This window comes from Bos javanicus, chromosome 12, assembly GCF_032452875.1.
Source record: "Bos javanicus breed banteng chromosome 12, ARS-OSU_banteng_1.0, whole genome shotgun sequence".
Taxonomy (NCBI): domain Eukaryota; kingdom Metazoa; phylum Chordata; class Mammalia; order Artiodactyla; family Bovidae; genus Bos; species Bos javanicus.
The window spans coordinates 79,142,099-79,164,072 of NC_083879.1; the positions used below are offsets into that span (position 1 = coordinate 79,142,099).

Genomic DNA, 21,974 nt, shown 5'->3' on the forward strand with positions numbered 1-21,974 from the left:
GGCTCAGTGCTTAACAGAGAGGAAGAGACTTCCTTCTAGGCCCCTGCTGTGACCGGAGAGACAGCAATAGGATCTGTACGTGTACCCAGGACTATTTCTTGATCCACGAACCTGCCACCCTCAAGGACTTTGCCTTGTATCTGTTTCTTCAAGTCTCAGCTGAACTGTGACAAGGATGGTGCTAGGTAAACTTAACACTGGTTGGTGTGGTCAGGTAGGTAGAGCACTGCTCCGAAGTAGATGTTCAGACATAGATGCCATTGCAGACACGTTGAACCATATCGTTTGTTAGTGCTCATCATGGCCCATGAGCCTGCAGTGGGTTTGAGCCAGGACCTTTAAAATAAGGACGTATTAGTGGTAGATTTCCTCATTCTAATTTACCATTACTTCCTTATTTTGGTGGTGAAGGTGATAACCTACACACATGGACCCTATGTGTGTAGGATGTCTTTCGGTTCAAGTAAGTGGAAAATGACTGAAGTTTCAGGGCAATAGAACAGCAGGTGGATGTTGGCATGAATGAAGAAGAAAGGCAGGTAGTCCTGGATGGTAGTGGGTAATACATCAAGAAACCAGATGCGAAATGGAGACAGCTGAGCTATGAGTTGAAGGTCTATGGATTCTTTGACTACTGTAGCTTGAGCACTTGGTAGTGCAAAAGAGAATTCTTTTAACTTTATTAAGTAATAAAAAAGAATTCACTCATTCCTCCCACTCCATATATATATATATACACACATACCACATCTTTCTTATCCATCCAACTATTGATGGATATTTAGGCTGCTTCATATCTTGGCTAGTGCTGCAATAATTATGAGGGTGCAATGTCTTTAGTTAGCATTTTCTTCAGATAGATACCCAGAAATGGAAGTGCTGGATCAGATGGTAGTTCTAGTTTAGATTTTCTGAGGAACCTCCATTGATTTCCAGAGTGACTGCACCAATTTACATTCCCACTGACAGGGCTCAAGGTCTCCCTTTTCTCCACATCGTCCCTACTGCTTGTTATTTCTTATCTTTTTGATAACAGATATTATAAAAGATGTGAGGTGATAACCTTATTGCAATTCTGATTTACATTTCTCTGACAATTAGTGACTTTGAGTATCTTCTCACATACCTATTGTCCATCTGTACGTCTTGACGTGAGAATAGGTATATTCACATCCTCTGCTCATTTTTTAATCAGATCATTTGTTTTGTTATTGAGTTGCATGAGTTCTTTATATACTTTGGGGATTAGTCCTTATCGAATATATGATTTGCAAATATTTTCTTCCATTCAGTAGACATTGCTGAGCAGAAGCTTTTCAGTTTGATGTGTTCACACTTGTCTATTTTTGCTTTTACTGCTTTTGCTTTTGATGTCAGATTCAAAAAATCATCACCGAGACCTATGTCAGGAAGCTTGCTGTCTATGTTTTCTTCTAAGAGTTTAAAGGTTTCAGGTCTCACATTCCAGTCTTTAATCCATTTGTAGTTAATTTTTAGTGTATGATATAATACAGTGGTCCAGCTTTATTCTTTTGCATGTGCCTGTCCAATTTTCCCATTTATTGAGGAGACTGTCCTTTCCCCATTGTCTATTCTTGGCTCCTTTGATATAAATGAATTGACCATACGGCATGGGTTCATTTCCCGGCTCTGTATTCTGTCCCACTGACCTATGTGTGTGCATGTATGCCAGTACCACACTGTTTTAATTGCTACAGCTTTGTAATAGAGCTTGAAATCAGGGAGCATGTTGCCTCCACCTTTGCTGTTCTTCTCAAGATTCTTTTGGCAATCTAATTTCAATTGGCATCTAATTTTAAGTAAAAATGATCTCAACAAAAACTATTTGAAAGCCATGAAATGGACTGGTGTGGGTATAAAATATTCTGGTTTTTAATTTCAAAATCACAAGTTTAAAAACCCAAAGTATGTAACTTATTCATTATTTTTGCATTGATCCCACTTCCAAGCTACTCATTTCTGCCTTCAAATTGCTGTTAACACAAACCCTTGCCCAGTGGCTGTCTTAGATGAAAGATTCCGTCCGTCTATAGATCAGGTGAGCACACAAGCATCCAGAATTTAGTCATGTCTAACATACTTCCAAGTCCATAAATACATTTAACATGCTTAGCGTTTGTCCCTCAAGTTGGAAAAATCCAAACCAAAATTTAGCTGAAAGAGTATTTCACTATTCAGCAACTTAAAATATGGATATTTTACCAAGATGTAATAATATGACAGTTAGGAAATAAATATAATGTATATTACCTGAAATTACTTTTAGGCAATTTTTTAAGTACTCTGTACCTGTTTTGCCATACTTGTTAGCACTACCAACATCTATCATTTTCCTTAATTTTCTAGTAATTCTAAAGTGAAGAGAGAAAGAAGAGCTCCTCATAAAACATACAATAATATTTAAAAGTATTTCTACCAATTATAAATTTTATAGAATACAAGAAAGAAAGGGTCAAAGTTCCATCTTCTGTTAAAACTGTAACAGTGGGAGCTTCCCTGGTGGCTCAGATGGCTCAGATGGTAAAGAATGCACCTGCAATGCAGGAGACCTGGATTCGATCCCTGGGTCAGGAAGATCCCCTGGAGAAGGAAATGGCCACCCACTCCAGTATTCTTGCCTGGAGAGTTCCATGGATAGAGGAGCCTGGAGGGCTACATTCCATGGGGTCGCGAAGACTCAGACACAACTGAGCGACTAACACACACACAGACGTGTCAGTTCTGGGAGACAGGCATTTGCTTACCTGTATCCTCAGCAGCTAACACAGACCCTGGCCCATAGCAGATGCTCAATAAATTTTTTTTTAAAGTTGAAAAAAAAAAAAAAAACCTGTAACAGTGAAAGAAAAGCATAGTCAAGCAAAAACTGTTACTAAGATTCACAGAGGTAACTGCTTCTGCTCTGGGCAATAAATGTAAGAGTCTTGCTACGATTCACAAAAAGAGCTGATGACCCTCCTTTCCTTCCCTCGAGGCTTTCACAGACATGATAGCGGGCAGCAAAGACACTGGGCGAGGAAGTGCAAGTGTAACTGTGCCAGTCCTTAGGACATGGCCTGGACTGTGGCATCTTTATATGGCAGTTTATGTTTTTACTCAAGACTATGTTAATGCAACAACATTCAGAGCCTTTCCTTAACTCTGCACTAGTCAGACCGACCTTTTTTTTTGCATTGTACAGTTGTCTACTGCCTTTACCCTAATTGGCACCAAAAAAAAAACCCACAAAAGTTTAATCATTTACTCACTCACTTCCCACTGAAATGACAGAATTCAGGGTTTTGCTGCCAATTTGCTCCTACCACAGTGTGTCTACAACTGTTATCACCACCTTTTTAAAATGAACCCCTTCCCCTTCTTATATGAATTATGCTGTGGCCCTGTAAATACCCATTTTATAAACTTATAACCTAGGATCTCTAAGAAGGATGCTAGTTCTAAATCGAAGAAATTGAAATTGCTTATTATAAGGCATTACTAGGTATGTATTTGTAAAGTTTAAATGGTCATTAATAACTAAATCTGTGCTCTTGTTTTAACAAGTGATCACCCTTAAAATATCATTTTATATATTTTGTGACATTCTGAAGCATTAAGATAACCAAGAAATAGATATTCACCCCCTCCCCAAACACAATTCAAATTTTATAAAAGAAAGGAGAAGAAAAGCAAAATACGTTTCCAAGACTTGTGATTTTAGCAAATTGTTTCCTTAATGCATCTCTCCACTAAGCAACAGTCATCAGGGGTTACTCCAAAGCATAGCCAGAGCAATGTATTAGGATTCTTGTATAAGAAGTTGTGGCTCACGTTGCTGAAAAGTTCCCTGTAGCTCAATAGCCTGTGACATTTTCAGTCTGGTGATATTTCACCGGAAACATCATCTTGCTGGGAAGTTCGCTGCTGCCCCATGGACCTTAAGTGCTACAAACCAAGTTGTTCAGTCTTCCCATTCCAGAAACATTCTCTAGTTCACTAACTGTTACCACATCCAGTTTAGCTCCTCTGCCAGGCTTCTGGACTCCGAATTATGATTCTTCTCATCCTCCAAAGTAAAAAGAGTCCCTTAACATTACCCAAAGTCCCCAAACATGAACCTTTTGCTCAGCCTCTGACTTGCACTCACACTATACTCCCCTTGCCAAGAATATACTCATCTCTCCTGCCAAAAGACACACGCATTTAAAAGTCAGCTCAGGTCACACTTCTCAACGAGATTTCCCTTTCTTCCCGGCTCATCCTTCCATGGGTCTCCTACAGCCTTCCCGTGGGCCTTTCATATCTCATTACCAGTGTTCTCTATATGTTGAGCTTCAGTACGTTGGGGCCAAAGACCAAATCTTTACAGAGTGTTTTAAATCTCTCCCAGTAACTAACATGGAACTTACCCCATACAGTTATTGTATAAATGCCAAAAGGGAGATGGGGACTCAAGGAAAATTTTGGAGGTGATGGATAGGTAATAAATATCTCATCTTTGTGGTGAGAGCACCAAAGTGTATTCATATGTCCAAACTCATCAAATCATACACATTAAACATTCAAGGTTTTTTGTATATAAATTATAGCTCAGTAAGATGCTAAAAAATTTCTGCTCCAAGGCAACTAAAGGTCTCTTGGATCCAAAATAAATAATGGCATAAATTACTTTTTACAGCAACAAATGTCACTTTACAAAAATAAATAAATAAATGCTGACAGGTTTACCCAGATAGATTGTATAGTATCTGTCTTCTCAAAACCTCAGGATCATCTTTTCCATAATTTCCAAATAAGATGTTTCTCTACATTATGTGCATCTTCAGAACGACAGCCCTGAAGACACCAGAGAGGAAAGACAAGGTTGCTGTGTGGAAACAGACTTAAAGGACAACTTACCCAGGGGATTTCTGCCCTGTCTGCAAAAGAGCTTCTGCTTTAGACTGTCTTCAGGAGGATGTTTGCATTGCAGAGCGACCTTGGCATCTAAAGACTGCTTCCAGGTTGCTGCTGTTCAGTCGCTCAGTCATGCCCAACTCTTTGCAACCCTATGGACCTCAGCACGCCAGGCTTCTATGTCCTTCACTATCTCCCAGAGTTTGCTCAAACTCATGTCCACTGACTCTGTGATGCCATCCAACCATCTCATCCTCTGTCACCCTCTCCCCTTCTGTCCTCAATCTTTCCCATCATCAGGGTCTTTTCCAATGAGTTGACTCTTCACATCAGGTTGTTAAAGCATTGGAGCTTCAGCTTCAGCACCAGTCCTTCCAATGAACATTCAGGGTTGATTTGCTTTAGGATTGACTGGTGTGATCTATTTGCAGTCCAAGGGACTCTCAAGAGACTTCCCCCGCACCACAGTTCAAAAGCATCAATTCTTTGGTGCTTAGCTTCCAGGTTAGAGGGTGGATTTGTTTTCCATTCAGGATAATAAAGACCATGGTTCCCTGATGGGCAAAGACTGGGCATTTTTTCAAGAAGCTCCTTAAAAGAAGGCAGATTTCCTAAACTCAGAGGTCCTCAGCTCTAACACCAACCCACTGTGAGCAGGTGCCCACCTTGGCCACTCAGCACTGCCCCCTGGCAGACATGAGGACTCAGGAAACAAGAACCTGAAGCCTGTTGACCCTAAGTTGTTGCTGTTGTTTAGCTGGTAAGCCATGTCTGACTCTTTGACCCCATGGACTGTAGCCCACCAGGCTCCTCTGTCCGTGGGACTTTCCAGGCAAGGTTCCTGGAATGGGTTGCCATTTCCTTCTCCAGGGGATCTTCCTGACTCAGGGATGGAACCCACATCTCCTGCATTGACAGGCAGATTCTTTGCCACTGAGCCAGCTGGGAAGCCCGTGTCCTGAGTAATCCAGTCCTTCATCTCTGACCCAGGGGCCTCTGTCCTCAACCAGCATCCCTGTAACAGGGGAGGACCGGCTTGTTAGCCTGCATGTGCGGTCAGCTGGAGAACCCTTTGTAGTTTCGGACAACTGCTGGATGTTAGCCAAAAGTGAGTGTGTCCAGTTAGGAGTTTTTAGTTTACAAAAGAAAACAGAAGTTACCACATTGAGGTCTACACATCTCACATGCTATGGTACAGGCAAATCTCAAAGTCAACAAGTGAGAGGTCTATACATCTCACATGCGATGGTACAGGCAAACCTCAAAGTCAACAAGTGAAAAGCACAGGCTCAAGGGCACGAGGATTCCAGGATTTGATCACCTGAGGCTGTGTGTGTGTGTGTGTGTGTGCGCGCGCACATGCCCACTCAATCGTTTCCGAGTCTTTGGGACCCCATGGACTGTAGCCCACCAGGCTCCTCTGTCCATAGAATTTTCCAGACAAGAATACTGGAGTGGGTTGCCATTTCCTTCTCCAGGGGATCTTCCCGATCCAGCGATCAAACTCCTATCTCTTATATCTCCTGCATCGGCAGGCAGGTTCTTTACCCACTGAACCACCAAGGGAAGCCATCTGAGGCTCTAGGCTAAGGTAAAGTCAGAGAGAGTAGATCAGGCTGCCTCTCACAGGAGGCATGGGTGGGAATAGAGAATGAGGTTTCTGGGGTGATGAGAACACTCTAGATCTTCAGTAGGGTGGTTGGCACAAAAATACACACAATAGTCAAAGATATCAAACTCTACTGTAAAGAGCTGTGCATTTTAATGTATGTAAATTATGCTCAATTTAAAAAAAAAAAAAAGCACTACAAATTCTAAATATCCAAACACTGAATATGTTGCATTCCCCTTTAGTTTCAAGATAGAATGATTCACAGAGACACGGAGACAATACCAGCCACTCTCATGTATACCCTTTGAACCTGCCTTTAATCGGTAGCTGCAATATAAGGATTTAAGACGACACCTCTAGAGAAAGACTGCTTGTGTTTCAACTGCTAGCTGAGCGCTGCTGCTGCTGCTAAGTCTCTTCAGTTGTGACTGACTCTGTGCGACCCCATAGACAGCAGCCCACCAGGCTCCCCGTCCCTGGGATTCTCCAGGCAAGAACACTGGAGTGGGTTGCCATTTCCTTCTCCAATGCATGAAAGTGAAAAGTGAAAGTGAAGTCGTTCAGTCGTGTCCGACTCTTATCGACCCCATGGACTGCAGGCCACCAGGCTCCTCCATCCACGGGATTTTCCAGGCAAGAGTACTGGAGTGGAGTGCCATTGCCTTCTCCAGCTAGCTGAGTAGCATCAGATAAATTCCTTAAACTCTTCATGCCTGATCTTCACCCTTTATCAGATAAATGTAAGAAAAGTTCCTACCTATGGTTCTGAGGACTAAATTAGGTAATATAAATAAAATATCTAGTACAGAGAATGCACCCTATAAAGATTATTTTTATTATCACAGAGAGCACAAATATTAATACAGGATTCAGAGTAATTCAGGATATATCAGTTAAAATAAAAGAGTAATATGTTTTTTAAAAATCTAGTAAGTATAGACTATCATTATTGGAAATATTAGGTGTAATAATTATATTGATAATAATAATACTCCCAAATTGTTTAAGTATATAATCCATTAAAGCCACAGATACACATCACAGTTTTTTCTAACATGTTATTTGAAGCCCAGAAAGAAAAACATTATAGTCAAACAAGTGCTACTTTGGAAAAATATCTCAAGTTCAGACTGATGTGTCTCATTTACTGTCTGACAACTGTACTGTTGATATTTTTTGCCCTTTTTCCCCCTTATGGTAATATACGTCAAAGTTGAAAAACCAGTTGTATAATATACTAATCCCAACCTTGCCTGAAGAGTTAAATTGACGACCAACCTTTTGAAAGACACAAGTAAAGGAAAGAAAGATGTGCGGACAAAATCTCGGGTATGAGGGTACAAATACTGGGAGAATGGGCGGGATCCTTGGTGATGGAAAAGCAGTTTACTGAAGCGACGGGGACAGAGCGGCCTGGGCTCCGGCTCTGCAGAGGAGAGCACGTTCAGCACCTTTCCAGGAAAAGGGCCATGCGCCATGGGGGGCCAGAAACCCCTCTGCACGGTGTGGTTTAAGATCATTCCCAAGACCTTTAAAGGAAATATAATTCCAACTAAAAAATGATAAACAGCATCAACAAATATAAAAAATAAAAATTTAAAAGAAATATAATTAGGAAAGGTAAAATAAGTAAACAATCATGATCCCACAAATTTCTGTTTTAAAATTTATTTTTTAATGTGTTGCTATATCATGAAGGTATTTCTAACATTTAGAAGCCATTCTATTAAGAAGTATTTCCAATATTTTATATTTATTATTACATGTCTGATACATGAGGGATTTTGCGCCACTTAACTGGCATTTGGGTGGGAAGTTTAAATGTAAAAGAAAAGCTAATTAAGATGATGGAAAAAGTGAATTTCTAGGAAACAAGTCATTGGATAATAAAGGAGGAAAGAGCAGACTGGGTCAACTGTTTTCAAGCCGCCCCCTCCCCCAGGAAAATGTTGAGGCAGAGCCATTGGTAACTACTGCCTGTTTAATTTAGAAAGTGACTCAGGCCTCCAGGCAAACAAAGCCCTTTCTTTGCTTTCAAATGGTAACACCTGGATTACAACAGAAACACAACCAAGAAAGATGAGTTTCAGACTTTCAAATAAGTGGCTATTTAAGAAAAAAACAAAAACCCTACAACTGTTTTAGCCTTAGAGCCTTCTTATTTTCGGAGCTGCCCTGATGGCCCAGCTGGTAAAAAATCCACTCACGTCTTCTTTTTTTAAAGTCTGTCATGTGCTCCACACAGGAAGTGGGAAAATCAGAGATTACAATCCCTCTCAAACTACACTTTATCTAAGAAAGAGGCAGCATTTCAGTAGAGGCTACCACACACTTCACTGATCCACTCTAATTGTGCAGACAACACAATTATGTTATGGGGCAAAAACAGACATTTTAATTACAACTACATTTCTATCCAAGATGCAGGTGCACAAACCTATGTATGTATATTCAGTGAAGTTCACACTTCCTTTTTCTTGCCAGACCTGAATAATCTGGGAAATTGGCTTTTAACTATTATTTGACTCCCCAAATGGAACAAAGTATTGTGCACAAAAGCATCAACTATCAACAAAGAACTATATAACATCTTTGAAAAAAACAAAAACAAAAAAAACCTTTGACTTATCTTTATTGTAAGGCATTATTTTTTCATCCCTATGGACTTTGGAGTCAAGAAAATGAACTCTTTAACCCAGAGCAACTCTCCCAAGAACTGCCCATTCAAACTATGATCTAGATGGGAAAACTTGTCAAAGTTTCCTACTTGCCATTGAAAGTTACCACAGCCTCTTGAATGTAAACAGTCTGGAGAGAGGCAAGTTTTGCTCTGTGTTTCAAGGAGACAGGGGTGTTTTATTGGCAAATGGTCAGTAGCTCAGAATCAAAAGGAATCGTCCAAACCATTTAAACCTTGGTCAGAACATCCTAGATGCCTCCCTCTTGTCCCTTCCCAAATTCAAACTGGCCACGGAGATTACATGGACTCCACTTCCTCTCCAGCCCCTGTGTCTGCCTTATTTTCGACTTCCCCGCTTCCTCTCTGGCAGTTCTGACCTTCAACCCAGCTCCACACAAAGATTTTTCCACAGTATTTCCAAAATTGTCAAGAGTCCAAAATAGCTTAATTGAAAGATTCACTGAAAATGGCTAATGAAAATCTAAGGACACAAGAGGTACGTAAAACAGAAGACTGTAAGACCCTTTACTCCCCTCTATCCTCCACGTCAGTCCTCACCGTCTACCCATCCTCTATCTGAATTGCCTCTCCACTCTGAAGAAACGACAAAACTATAAACAAAACAAATTAGTGACCTTACACATGCCCCCACACATACCCTTGAAAGATGGCCCCCAAATGGGCCCCTCTCGGAACTAACAGGACTCCAAGGGCTTCTCCAGGAAACCAGTAAACCGATACTAGTTATTCCCTTGAGCAGCCTGTGGGAAACTCAAGTTAAAATTAATGAACAACCTCGACAAATTCATAGATACCAGACTTACACTCTGCTTTAAACCCCACTTGTTCTGGAGCCTGACAAAACTGGTAAGACTGCCGAAGAATTCTTACCACACTCAGTTCTCCTGGATCTCAGTGCCCGGTTGAGAAAGGAAGAGAAAATCTCACAGTTTCTTCCTCTCCAAGCCCCACTGGTTATTGATCCCTTCTCTTCCAGCAACAGCTATTGGCTTCTTGTTTGTCTCATTTCAGGTTCCGAGAACTCAGCCTGGGAACCATCAGACTGAGGGTCCTCAAAACATGGCCGGACAGAAATGTAGGTTGCACTCCATGTGCAACTCCACTCCAGGTGCAACTCCATTAACTCCACTTCAGTTAATGTCCTGATGACCGAGGCTTTCTTTGGCTGTCTTTGGATGTGGCTCCGGATCTTTGGAGGGTGGGACCTTTTGCACATTCTTTGGGGACACTTCTTAGAATCCAACAAGTTTTTCATTACTGCCAGGAATATTTACCATTTGTCTCAACTGAAACCTGACAAGATATTAGAAAAAATCTTTTTTTTTATTTAAAATAGCTCTACAGTGAGAAGTGGGCCAGACTGAAATCTGACATTCAGAGCCTGATAAGAACTTTTTCAAGGACTCCTCCCCCAAGTTAGGCTTCCCAGGTGGCTCAAGGGTAAAGAATCTGCCTGCCAATGAAGGAGACTCAGGAGACGTGGATTTGATCCCTGGGTCCAGAAGATCACTTGGAGGAGGAAATGGCAACCCACTCCAGTATTTGTGCCTGGAAAATTCCATGGACAGAGAAACCTGGCAGGTGGGCTAGTCCATGGAGTCGCAGAGAGTCAGACATAACCGAACATGGGCTTGCACGCGCATGTGCGCATGCACACACACACACTACTGCTACTACTACCACTACCCCTAAGCTAAGTCAAACTATGAACTCAGAAGGAAAGAAAGATCTTCTGAAACAGACAGCTCTAAGTCTAGTACACAGAAATCTTTTTATTTCCATGTTAGTTGAAGAGCTTCTCCCGGCTCCAAAGCAGCAAACAGAAGATAATGTAGTCCAATGAGTGATCAGCTCTTTGATGTCATAAAAGTTGTAACACAATTCTTTGAGGAATTCAAAACTATTCCTTGTTTCAGAAACTGAGTTCTTAAAAGAACAGAAATGCAGCCCATGAAGCAATTCAAAGTCCACCTATCCGTTTTAGCTATCCCCACATCTCCCCTACACTGGTAGGTATTACAAAATCCTGGATTTAGGAAACAAAAGTCCTTCTTGAAGGATCTTACATTCTTTCCCTGTGTCTTGAGATATAAATAGTCTACCCAGTTTTCTTGAGGAACTGATGACCAATTCTTTGAAAAGCAAACTTCAAGGAGGATATTATCATAAGATGGGAGAAAAAAGGTTAAAAGACTGGAAACTAGGCCAACAAATCTCTTTTAAAAGTGTAAAGCCATCTGAGCAGGGAACCTTAACCTACTCCATCTGCCAGAAACATAATTTGGGTCTAGCGTTCTTTTATAAAGCGGGGAGCCTGCCTTATCATACCCTCAAAATAGTCTTATTCAACTTTTAAATTTACAGTGAAGTTTTGTGTGTGTGTGTGTGTGTTTTAAGATTTGAAAATGCTTGAGATTTTTCCCAATAGTTCAGAATAACAGAAGGAAAAACAAGACAACGTAGGCCGAGTCCTCTCCAAAAAATGTTGAGACTGAAGGAAAAGACATCTGGGGAATACAATAGATATAAAGGAATGCCGTCTGTTTGAGCACCAACCACACAACTCTGTAAGATGCAAAAAGAGCTCTTGGTGGTGTCACCAGTGAAGTACAAAGCTTTTCTTCTTCCAAATATCAAAGCTGGGAGACGCGCTATCTCTACAACTCAAAACCGGCTCTTCCAACATGAGGGAGCCGCCACACCTCTAAAAGGTCAATCATGAGCCTGAAGGTGGCCTTCCATCTCTGATCTCAAATTTAAACTACAACTTAAAATATACTCAACATAGACCAGGAGAGACAGGAGGAAGAGGGTAAAGTTCATTCAGAATCCGGATTGGGTGGAAAAATGACAAGAGGCTTGGCATGTGAGAACTGCAACTGACTTGAGACTATTTTAATCAGTGCCCAAGGGTTGCAGGGGCAATATTCATTGGATATTCATTGAAAGCACTGACCCTGAAGCGCCAATCCTTTGGCCACCTGATGCAAAGAGCCAACTCACTGTAAAAGATCCTGATGCTGGGAAAGATTAGAGGCAGGAGGAGGTTGGGGCGTGACAGAGGATGAGATGGCTGGATGGCCTCACGGACTTAATGGACAAGAGTTTCAGTAAAGTCTGGGAGATGGTGAAGGAAGGACAGGGAAGCCTGATGTGCTGCAGTCCATGGGGCTGCAAAGAGTTGACCCGACTGAGCGACTCAACAACAGCATACACTGCAGGTGAGGAAACTGAGGACGGGAGAACTAAGGGAGCCAGCGGGTCTGCCCGTGTCGAGTGGGGACTGGGCTCATCCTCTCCCACTCCTGAACTTGGGCGCCTCAGCCAGCAAGTTAGCTCCTTCCTGCCGCCCAGCCCCTTTTCCTCTGAACGCCCGGGCGCCTCGGGTGAAGGCGGCCACCTGTGCGCCGGGACCACACTCCCTCGCCGTCCTCCGGCTCCGGGGGCGCACGGGGACGCGCGCGTGGTAGCCGATCCTGGGGTATCCCGCAAAGACACGCGCCGGCGTCAGGCTGCCGGTCTGGCACGCGCGTCCAGTATCGCCCGCACCGCCGCTTCCGGCCACGTGGTTTCCATAGCAACGGCTGCGCCGGCCGCCAAGCCCTCCTCCCCCCAGAGACGCCCCAGGGTCGGAGGTCATCTCTGTGGCAACGGAAACGTCTCGCGGTACGGCGGCTCGGACGGGCCGCTTCCACCGCATTGCGTAGCCGAGCCCTGGGCGCTCAGAGGAAGCGCGCGCGCTGTGGCCGGCCCCCAGGGCTCTGGCTGCCCGCGGGTCGTGGTGGACTAAGGCCACGCGTCGCCTGCCTGCCCCTCCACTCTCTCCAGGGTTCCATGAGGCCGACTCCGACCCCGGTCCGGCCAGATACCCAAGGGGCTCGTCTCCTGGAGGCTGAGGTGGCCGGGTTGGCGGTGGCAGAGAACTCTTGGGGTCCACTCGCTGCTCTGGAGGCGGGAGCTCGGCCCAGTCGTGCCTTTGATGGTGGCTCCGGGGGGCGGAAGCCGAGTAGCTGAGTGTGGTTGTGGGGAAAACAGGAGTTTGCAGATGACGGCTTAAAAAACGGGAAAGAGCGAACCGGGTAGGGGCGCCTCCTTTCCCAGCAAGTGAAACTCGAGGCTGCTGGTTTAGGGGCTGTCCCCTCAAGAACAAAAACGTGCCGCATGGGAGAGTGCCGTCTTCAGAGGAACCTCGGAAATGAAAAAGAGGATTCAAATTCACTCAACTGTTTTGCCGAATGCTTTGCTCTTTAAGGAGCATATTAAAGCTTAGAAAAGAAAATGAAGCGGGCTTCTACAGAGGGAACCAAAGGGTGCCCTAACACTTGTTATTTAAAGGCTGAGCGGGTCAGAACCGGTGTATGCCCGTCAATTCAGTTCAGTCGCTCAGTTCAGTTCGTGTCCAACTCTTTGCGACCCCATGGCCTGCAGCATGCCAGGCCTCCCTGTCCATCACCAGCTCCCGGTGTCTACTCACACTCATGTCCATTGAGTCCGTGATGCCATCCAACCATCCATCCTCTGTCGTCCCCATCTCCTCCTGCCCTCAATCTTTCCCAGCATCGGGATCTTTTCCAAAGAGTCAGTTCTTCGCATCAAATGGCCAAAGTATTGGAGTTTCAGCTTCAGCATCAGTCCTTCCAGTGAATGTTCAGGACTTAGCTCTTGGGCTTCTGTGTTTAAGGAAGGTCTGAAGTTTTGAGATTTAGCATAAGGGCATGAGAAAATGTGGGCCCCGGGGAATATTGCAAACCATGTTTCAGGATGCCCTGGGATGAAGGGTCAGAAAGCCACTAACAGCTTTTTCCTTCCTTGTTTTATCATTTAGAGGCCAAATTCTTGGTTGGCACTTTTGGAAAGAAGTAAGCATCAAGTGAACTTAACCAAGTAAATTGTATGATACTGGCAGTTACAGTCCCACAGTTCACTTTCTCAAGGAACCCTGTTTTTCACTATTCATTTAAAATGTATTGAAAACCTGTGATCTGTCACAACGAGTTTTTGTCAGGGAACAATGATAAAGGCAGTAGTGCTTGACAGTTGTTAGGTGACTTTCTTAGATGGTGTTAGTAGGTTAGATAAAAACTTAAAGGTTCCCTGTAAAACTTGTCTGCAGCATACCTCCTTTTTGCTTTCATGTTTAGGAAGACCCTAAGAATTCCTCCGTTAAACTTCTCTACCCTTCATCATTCTTCCTTTTACTTCTGGCCAAAGCGAAAAAAGAAAAAAAAAAAAAAAAGAGTTTGTACCAACTACAGAACTATACAGGGAAAACATCAAGACATACCTGGTCTTCAAAAGCAGAACAGCAGAAAAGTGCCTTTCTGGAGGCACACAAAGGAACTGAGAAATCTTGAGGCAGTTCCCTGCCTTTCTGTCCTCAGGTTCAACTCTTATAACTAAATATAGCACATGGTACACAATCTAAAACCCCAAGAAACACAGCACAGACTATGGCATTAGGCAGCTAGACATGTCAGTAGGTATTTCCCTGACCCACTGTCCCTCCTGTAGGTAGTACTAAGTTGGGCTCGAAGGTTTTAAGAATATAGACACAATGCAATGTCTCATTTAAAACTTAATAGAAGAGCTTCAAATATACTGTTTAAACATCCCGACTGTTTCCCCTTAAGACATAAGAAACTATTTTGAATAAATGCTTCCATTTTGAGACATCTACATATTTAAAGAAAGCTTATGAGTCAATTGAGTGAGTTATGATGCCAGAATGTACAAAGGAGCAAAAACTTCAGTGATTGTCCTTGTTACCACATTTATAAAAATGCTTCACAAAAGTCCTCAATGTTTGTGTTGCTAAAATATGGAAGACTGGGTTTGAACGTTTTTAAAGGAGTGGTTCCGCGTGGGAAATGTGAAATATAGAATCAGCTTTCACACTTTCTGAGAGCAGTGCATCGTTTGAGGGAATGTGCTTGGTTATGGATGCTGCCTGTGTTGAGAACAGGCTGGATATAGGTACAGCTAAAGTGAGCTCCATTGTTAAAACCAAGTTCAGATGATCATGCGTTTGGTTTCACACTTGTTAACTTGGATAGAAATTAAAGCAAACATAATGCAAAAACACAACACTCCCAACAAGTCAATACTTGGAAGCCTAACAAACATTGAATCGTTGGTTCATGAAGTGCCACTGCCTGCAAAACTCATTTTGCTACTTCAGTAACTAAAGCTTCCTGGATGGAGCCCAAGGTCAACTGGTGTTATTGGGTTGGCCAAAAAGTTTGAAGTTTTTCCATAAGATCCTACCAAAAAAAAAACCCAAATGAAATTTTTGGGCAACCCAATCCATGGAATCCCACTCTGAAGGCAAGCATATGAGAAGGAGAAGGGCCTGACATCTGTTTGGTGTTCCAGCCATGCAGTCTGAATCTGCTGTCTCCATACTATATCTGCTCTGTGTTTAGAAATGCAGAGGTTATGGCCCATTAGTGGCTCACCCAGCTCTACGGGAACCTAGGATGAGTCGGCAGGTGCAGGAGAAGAAGTGAAAAATGCTCACTCTTTTTTTCTTCTCCCTCTTCTTATTTTCTCACTTCCCAAAGGCATGACCTCCCCAGATGTAAAGCAATTAGCTTTAAAAGACTAGCATATATTTACATGAGTAACAGTGGCACACCAGATGTTTTTGGCACCTAAAACAGCTTAGTAAATGGCAAAAGCAAAGCTGGAAGACACCCTTAAAAAGGAGGAAATAGAAAGTGACAATGACTTCTACCAAGCCCTGCTTGTTTCATCTCAAAGTTACATAGCAGAGAGAGTGAGTTTTGAAGAGGAAACTCAAGGCCACGAGTTTGTCAATTTTCTAAATGCGCTTTGCAGAACTAAATCTAGGGCACCCGCTTCGTACCCTCCTTGCTGCTAGCACTGGCCCCTGATAAAATTCCCTCTAGTTACAAATTTTTCTTAAAATCTGTGCTTTCCAAAATCCACCAAGCCATGGAAATTTGTGTGTGGGAGTAGCTATACATAAGTCCCCTGTATATGACCCTTCATGTTGCAAACTTCTAAGATGCATTCCCATGTCCAGTCATGTTTGTTCGTGTGTCTGGTGGAGATAGTCATGTGCACGCACCCTCTACAATTGTTTGCGTTTTGTGTACTTAACTATACAGTACTGTACAGAGTACAATAGTACAGTATCTTTATTTCAAGCCCAGGTTGTACCCAGACATCACTGGATCATTTTTCTAAGAAGGTTGGCAGAATTGAATCCAGCAAGGAACCAGAACCTGTCTGTGCAGTTGCAGCTCGCCCTCTGTCTCCTCTCTGGGGTCTCAAAGAGTTGGAAACGACTCAGCAACTGAGCACATGTGCTCACTGCACACTCTGTCTCCTATGGCTGAAAATCCTTCAGCTCTACCATCTCCCGCCTCCTCTCCCTTCTCATATCAGTAACTCTTCTTACCTGTTCATTCACGCACTGCCAGCTCCTGTGTGCCAGCTGTTGTACTGTACTTTGTTTTTTATGTATTATTTCTGTGAAAAGTACTATAAACCTATTACAGACAATACTATATAGCTGATTGTGTTCTTGAGTACCTAGGCTAACTTTGTCAGACTTACGAACAAATTGGACTTACGAACAAATTCTTGGAAGTCATTCGTAGGTAGGGGATTTACTATATTTGCACATCTGTGGCTTCCTTTGCCTGGTGGACAGTATGTATCTGAATAGACATCCATGACATGACCTTCCTATTTCTCTTTATTGTGGACTTCTTTTTTCCAACTGTATTGATTTCCTTAGCAGCCATCGGTCAAAGTTTAGTGACCTAGATTATTTCCCAAACTGGCCTGGGATACACATTGGTCAGTCCAAACTATCAGTACGAGTTTAAACAAACAGATCAAGCCCTCCTCCAGGCAAAAAAAAAGTGCCTTGGACTCAGTATTCCCTACTTAATGATCGGCCTAAAATACAGTCACTTTGCATGACTCATGCAGTGAAAGTTGAAGCAGGTAACATCTATTCTAAACATATAGCTATTCCTCTCCTAGGAAAATAGGAGAAAGTAGGACATTTAAGCAGAGGCATGCACACCCACGTGTGTGTGACTGTGTGTGTCTGATAATAGCTATATTGTGAGATATTGGACGTCTTTATGTAGACAGTAAATTTACTTTCTATCCAATATCCAAGCTATTGCAATTTAATTTAAAAAGCATATATTGTACAAATGCATTCTTCATGCTCTCCTCCATTTAAGTTTTATATAAAAAACAACCACCAGTAAAAACCTATTTAATTATCACTTCTTATTTAAACACTAGTCAGTGACTTTTGGGTAGGTGAATAAAACGCCCTTAAGTCTATGACTCTATTATTTGCTTATTTCCACACCAACCTGGTTATATAGCAGTACTCTGACATTTCTCTCAGGAACCCCAGAGCAAACTCTGTACTTGTTGATAAAGCACTGGGAATAAGCAGTAAATTACTTTATAACTTGGAAAAATTAGAAAGAAAAAGATTCCTCTAGTAACAAGTCTTGACAGCAAATTCGTGATCCTAGTACTGGTACTTGGAGGTATTCTGCTAAGCTTCTTAGTTTGAAACCAGTTAATTGTCCTCATTTGAGATGTAAGATAATATAATAGGTAGTAGTCAATCTGTTCTTTTTGGTTTTTAACAGTTAAGAAGGTTTTAGTCTTTGTTTTATTTTAATTACCCAATTAACTTCTTAGTTATACTGCTATCTTGGGATCAGAACCATTTTAGGCCTCGTGTTAATAGCAGAAGGAAAAGAGAATTTACCAGCTACCGTCCTGAAAGTGAATGGCTAGGCAAGGGTTTGATTCCATCTAGGAAGGCAAAACTTTAGAAGGTAGACAAATAGAGTGACACATCAAAGTCCCATTTTTAAAACGATTTACAAAATGCTGCAACTCCCAGGTTGGCGCTCTCACCCCTGACATTCTAAGACTTAAACTATCCTATTCAAGTAGTTGAGGCATTGTTAGACGCAGTTGGAGTTAACCCATCAACTCACACCCAAGTACTTTAGCATTCATAAGCTGCAAAATAAATTGCTCTAAAAATAACATCTTTTATTTGACACCTTCCAAAACGCCTCTTGAAGCAAAGAAAAAAAAAAAATCTACTTTATTCCAGAGAGATGAAAGTGGGTGGGGTGGGAGAGGTGTAATGAAAAGATCTTGAATCGTGTATGGGTGAAAATTAGTGTTTCCAGTAAAACTGTTTACCAAAAAAAAAAAAATAAAAATTTATAAAAGGCAGTAAGGAAACTTACTGTTCCCTGCTGAATTACTGCCCACTCTCAGCACTATGGAGAGACAGATTCTAGATCTCTATAACAAACGGCCAAGTCCAAAGAAATGCTTTTACAGTATTCCTTTCTCAGAGGGAGATAAATCTTTTCACTGGACACAAGGGTTTTCAGACCACTGATTTGACTGTGTGAGGGAGTAACCCTTGCCTCAAGGGTCTTGGCGTGAACTTGGGAGAGGGTAGTGTTGCAGATTTGGGTATGACCAGGCCATCAGCAAGTGTTGGGCCTGATGCCGGCTTGGTCGGGGTACCCACAGCTCAGCGCCCAATTGGAAATGCGGCTGGGGAGGTGACCACACTGCTTTCTCCTTGGGTGATGCTCAGGATGGTGGTACCATCTCAGAGTTGCTAAATACTGAGGAGTTAAGAGAGAGGAGGGTGGAAGGACAGGGCATGGAGTGGGTGGTGGAGAAAGAGGAGAGGGGGACGGAGAGAAAGCCGGTCAAGCTAAACAGAGCAGGGAGCTGAGAACTCCAGGTCGGAGGCAGGGAGCCACTGCAGCACCCCGCCGCCCAGAGCTTCTCTCAACTGCCACCCAAAGGTCCCGGCAGAAGGCAACTGCCAGGCGTCCTCCCCGCATCCGAGCACCTAACCTCTGGACCGGCAGCACAGAGGGCAACAAGGGGGACCCAGCCTCCGCATCCACCCCTCCATCCTCGCCCACCCAGCCCTCCTCCCACCTCCCCACCCCTCCTCCCACCTCCCTACCCTTCCTCCCCTCCCTCCTCCCCTTCTACTCCCTCCTCCCCCTCCTCCCCCTCCCCCTCTTCTCGCGCCGCCCAGCTACGCTGCATCAGCCAGCACCGGAGGCAGGGAGGTGGCCGCCACTTGCCGCCCGGCCGGCGGGGCTCCGGGAGCCAGCGCGCCCCCGGCGGAGCTCGCAGTGTCAGGGTACCCGCGGGAAGCCATGATCTACTACACCGCAGTGCCGGCGTCAGGAGCCCCGGGCGCCCCGGGCGCCCCGGGCTGCCGCGGCAGGACGGCCAGGGCCCCGCCCCCGCCCCCCAACACGGCCCCCAGACACAAACACCGGCCTCCCGCCCCCGGGTCCCTCCCCGACCTGGGCCGAACCGGGGGACACCGCGCTGCCCCCGCCCCACCGCCTTCAGCGCTCGCGCTCTCGGACCCGCCGCGCCCGCGCGCCGCCGCCACCACCACGCAGTCCTCCGGCATGGCCTCCCCAGGGCGGCTCGCCCACAGGTCCGCGGCCGCCCCCAAACGCCTCAGACTGAGATCCCGGGAAGTGAGCCCCGGGGACCCGACTCCCCCGAATCACCTGCATTTGCATTTCTTATGTAACGTACTGCAAGTGTCCCGGCTGGAGCCTTTTGGAAAGGGGGCGCACGATCGCCGCGAGGCTGAAGCAGGGACCCGGGGCAGGCGCATCCCACCCGGGGGACACAGACACGGGGCGAGGAGACTGCTTTATTACAGGGAGAGACCGGGCTCGTCGGCTCGGTGTGGGGTTCCCTCCCGACAGGAGCCCCGCTCAAGTGTCCCTAGTGACAGGAGGTGTCGGAGGCAGAAAACGGGAGAAGGAGTTAAAACTCCCGCACGGCGAGCTAGACGGGGGCGGGAGGCGGGGGCCGCGAGGGAGGGGGAGCCCCTTCTACTTTGGTAAAGGTGATGGGGTGGCGATTATTGTGCAAGCTAATCAGAAAGTCTCGAACAGGTTCTCGGAGCCGAGCTAGGTCTCCCCGAAGCCTGCAGCACGAGTCGGCGAAGCTCTCGGCTTCTTTTTCCTGGCAACGAACGAAGCTTCAGCTGCCTCGGGCCAAACCTTAAGCCATAAACCCTTCAATACTTCACCAAACATCGGCAACCAGATACATTAATTAAAAAAAAGTTTCCTCCTCCCTCCAAGTGACGGATTGTGTCACAGCCAAGGGATGCTGACACGGGTTTGGGGGCTCAGAGACGCGGATCCAGCTGTTCCTTGTTTATCCATGCAATAGCTCTATACACTACACTGTCCTGGTCCTTTGCTGTCTCCCCTGCCTTCCTGCATAGCAGAACTGCAGATCTAGCTCAGTGAGCAACAGACAGGTTATTAGGAGGAAAAACATAACATGATGCATGTTTTGCTTACCAGTTGGGTTCTTGTTTTTCTTAAGACTCTTGCCACAAAGACACTGCAGCATATGCGTTCCTTTGCTGAAAATGTTCCAAAGAAACCACATTGATTTGGGCGAAAAGCAATCCAGCAGCTTAGACACCCTGAGAAAGAAGAGATCCTTGTGGTTGCATAATAATAATTTGAAATCAGTTCTCCTGAAGAGGGGCACCGGTTTTACCATAGGAAAAACGATGATATTCCGGATCTTCTCCCAGTTTTTTCCCCTCACGTGGTGTATTTCTTTGAGACTTCTCAGTGATTGTTTTTTTTCGGCCAGGGTGAACGATTTTATCCCCCTTGATCACCACTGGATTATTACCAAAGGGTTGGCCAAAAAATCCTTTTTCAGCGTGAAGACAAACAAAAAAGCAAAGAAATCCCAACTGAGAGCAGAGTTAATCAAGGAGAACAGGAATGCACAAAAGATCCCCGAAGAGAAAACCATAGCCTTTTTACTTGATCGGTATGAGGATGAGTGAGTCTGCAGGAGGCTGAGCAGGATTCGTCTCACTGAGAGAAGACTGCCATTGTGTTGTCCCTAGGAGAGAAGATTAAAAAAAAAAAAAAGAAAAAGGAAAGAAAGAAAGAAAAAAGGAAAAAAAAAAAAGGAAAAGGAAAAGAAAAAACCACCACCAGCACACACACACACTGATACCACCTCCGAGTCTGACAGCCGAAGACACAGCCTCCCTTCTGTGTCGATTTTTTTTTTTTTTTTTTTTTTAAATAATCAATCACCGGTGCTCAGTGGGATCGGATTGAACCTGCAGTTCTCAATCACCACGAAGAAAAGATGCAAATCGAGGTGCCTGGGCAGGCTGGTCGTAGTAGGTAGACAGCGCCACGGACCCCCTGGCTCCTGGCTCGCGCTCCGCCGGTTTCCAATAACGGTGAGCATGGGGAAAATCTCCCCTCCGGATTCCTCGCCCAGCCTCGGATGTGAGTTACAGGCATTAAAGGGAGGAGGAGTTGAAGTTTGCATTGAAAAGACTGGCTTTCCATGACGTAGCCACGTGCTTTCAGACCCGTCACCAGTGAGATGCTTGCACCCGCCCGGGGAGGGCAGTATCACTGCAGTCTCCCCGCCGGTTCCCCTCTCGAAGTACCCCCCACACCCCACCACCGGCACTCAGCCCCAGCCCCACTGTTCGACCCCCTCCCTCCTCTCCCGGCCTGATGAGGCTTGCTGCTTGCCCTCCGGAGCCAGCTAACAGAGCCTTCTCTTTCAAAGTGAATTCTGAAAAGGAGAATTGATGGTAATTAGCAAACCTTCAAAAATACATGGGATGGACCGGAGGCAGGGGTTTAAGCGGAAACAGCAGTTTAGGACCACTCGGGCAAC

At 44.6% G+C, this 21,974-nt stretch overlaps 1 protein-coding gene across 1 annotated transcript in view; it reads right to left on the reverse strand.

Annotated features, from left to right (window-relative positions):
• FGF14 (fibroblast growth factor 14) overlaps window positions 1-21,629 on the reverse strand; it is a 636,375-nt gene extending 614,746 nt beyond the window's left edge. Inside the window, exon 1 of the mRNA XM_061435331.1 lies at window positions 20,606-21,629. Coding sequence (XP_061291315.1) covers window positions 20,606-20,813 — 208 coding nt within the window. The 5' untranslated portion in view covers window positions 20,814-21,629. The remainder of the gene's footprint in view (window positions 1-20,605) is intronic.
• Window positions 21,630-21,974: the final 345 nt, after the last annotated feature.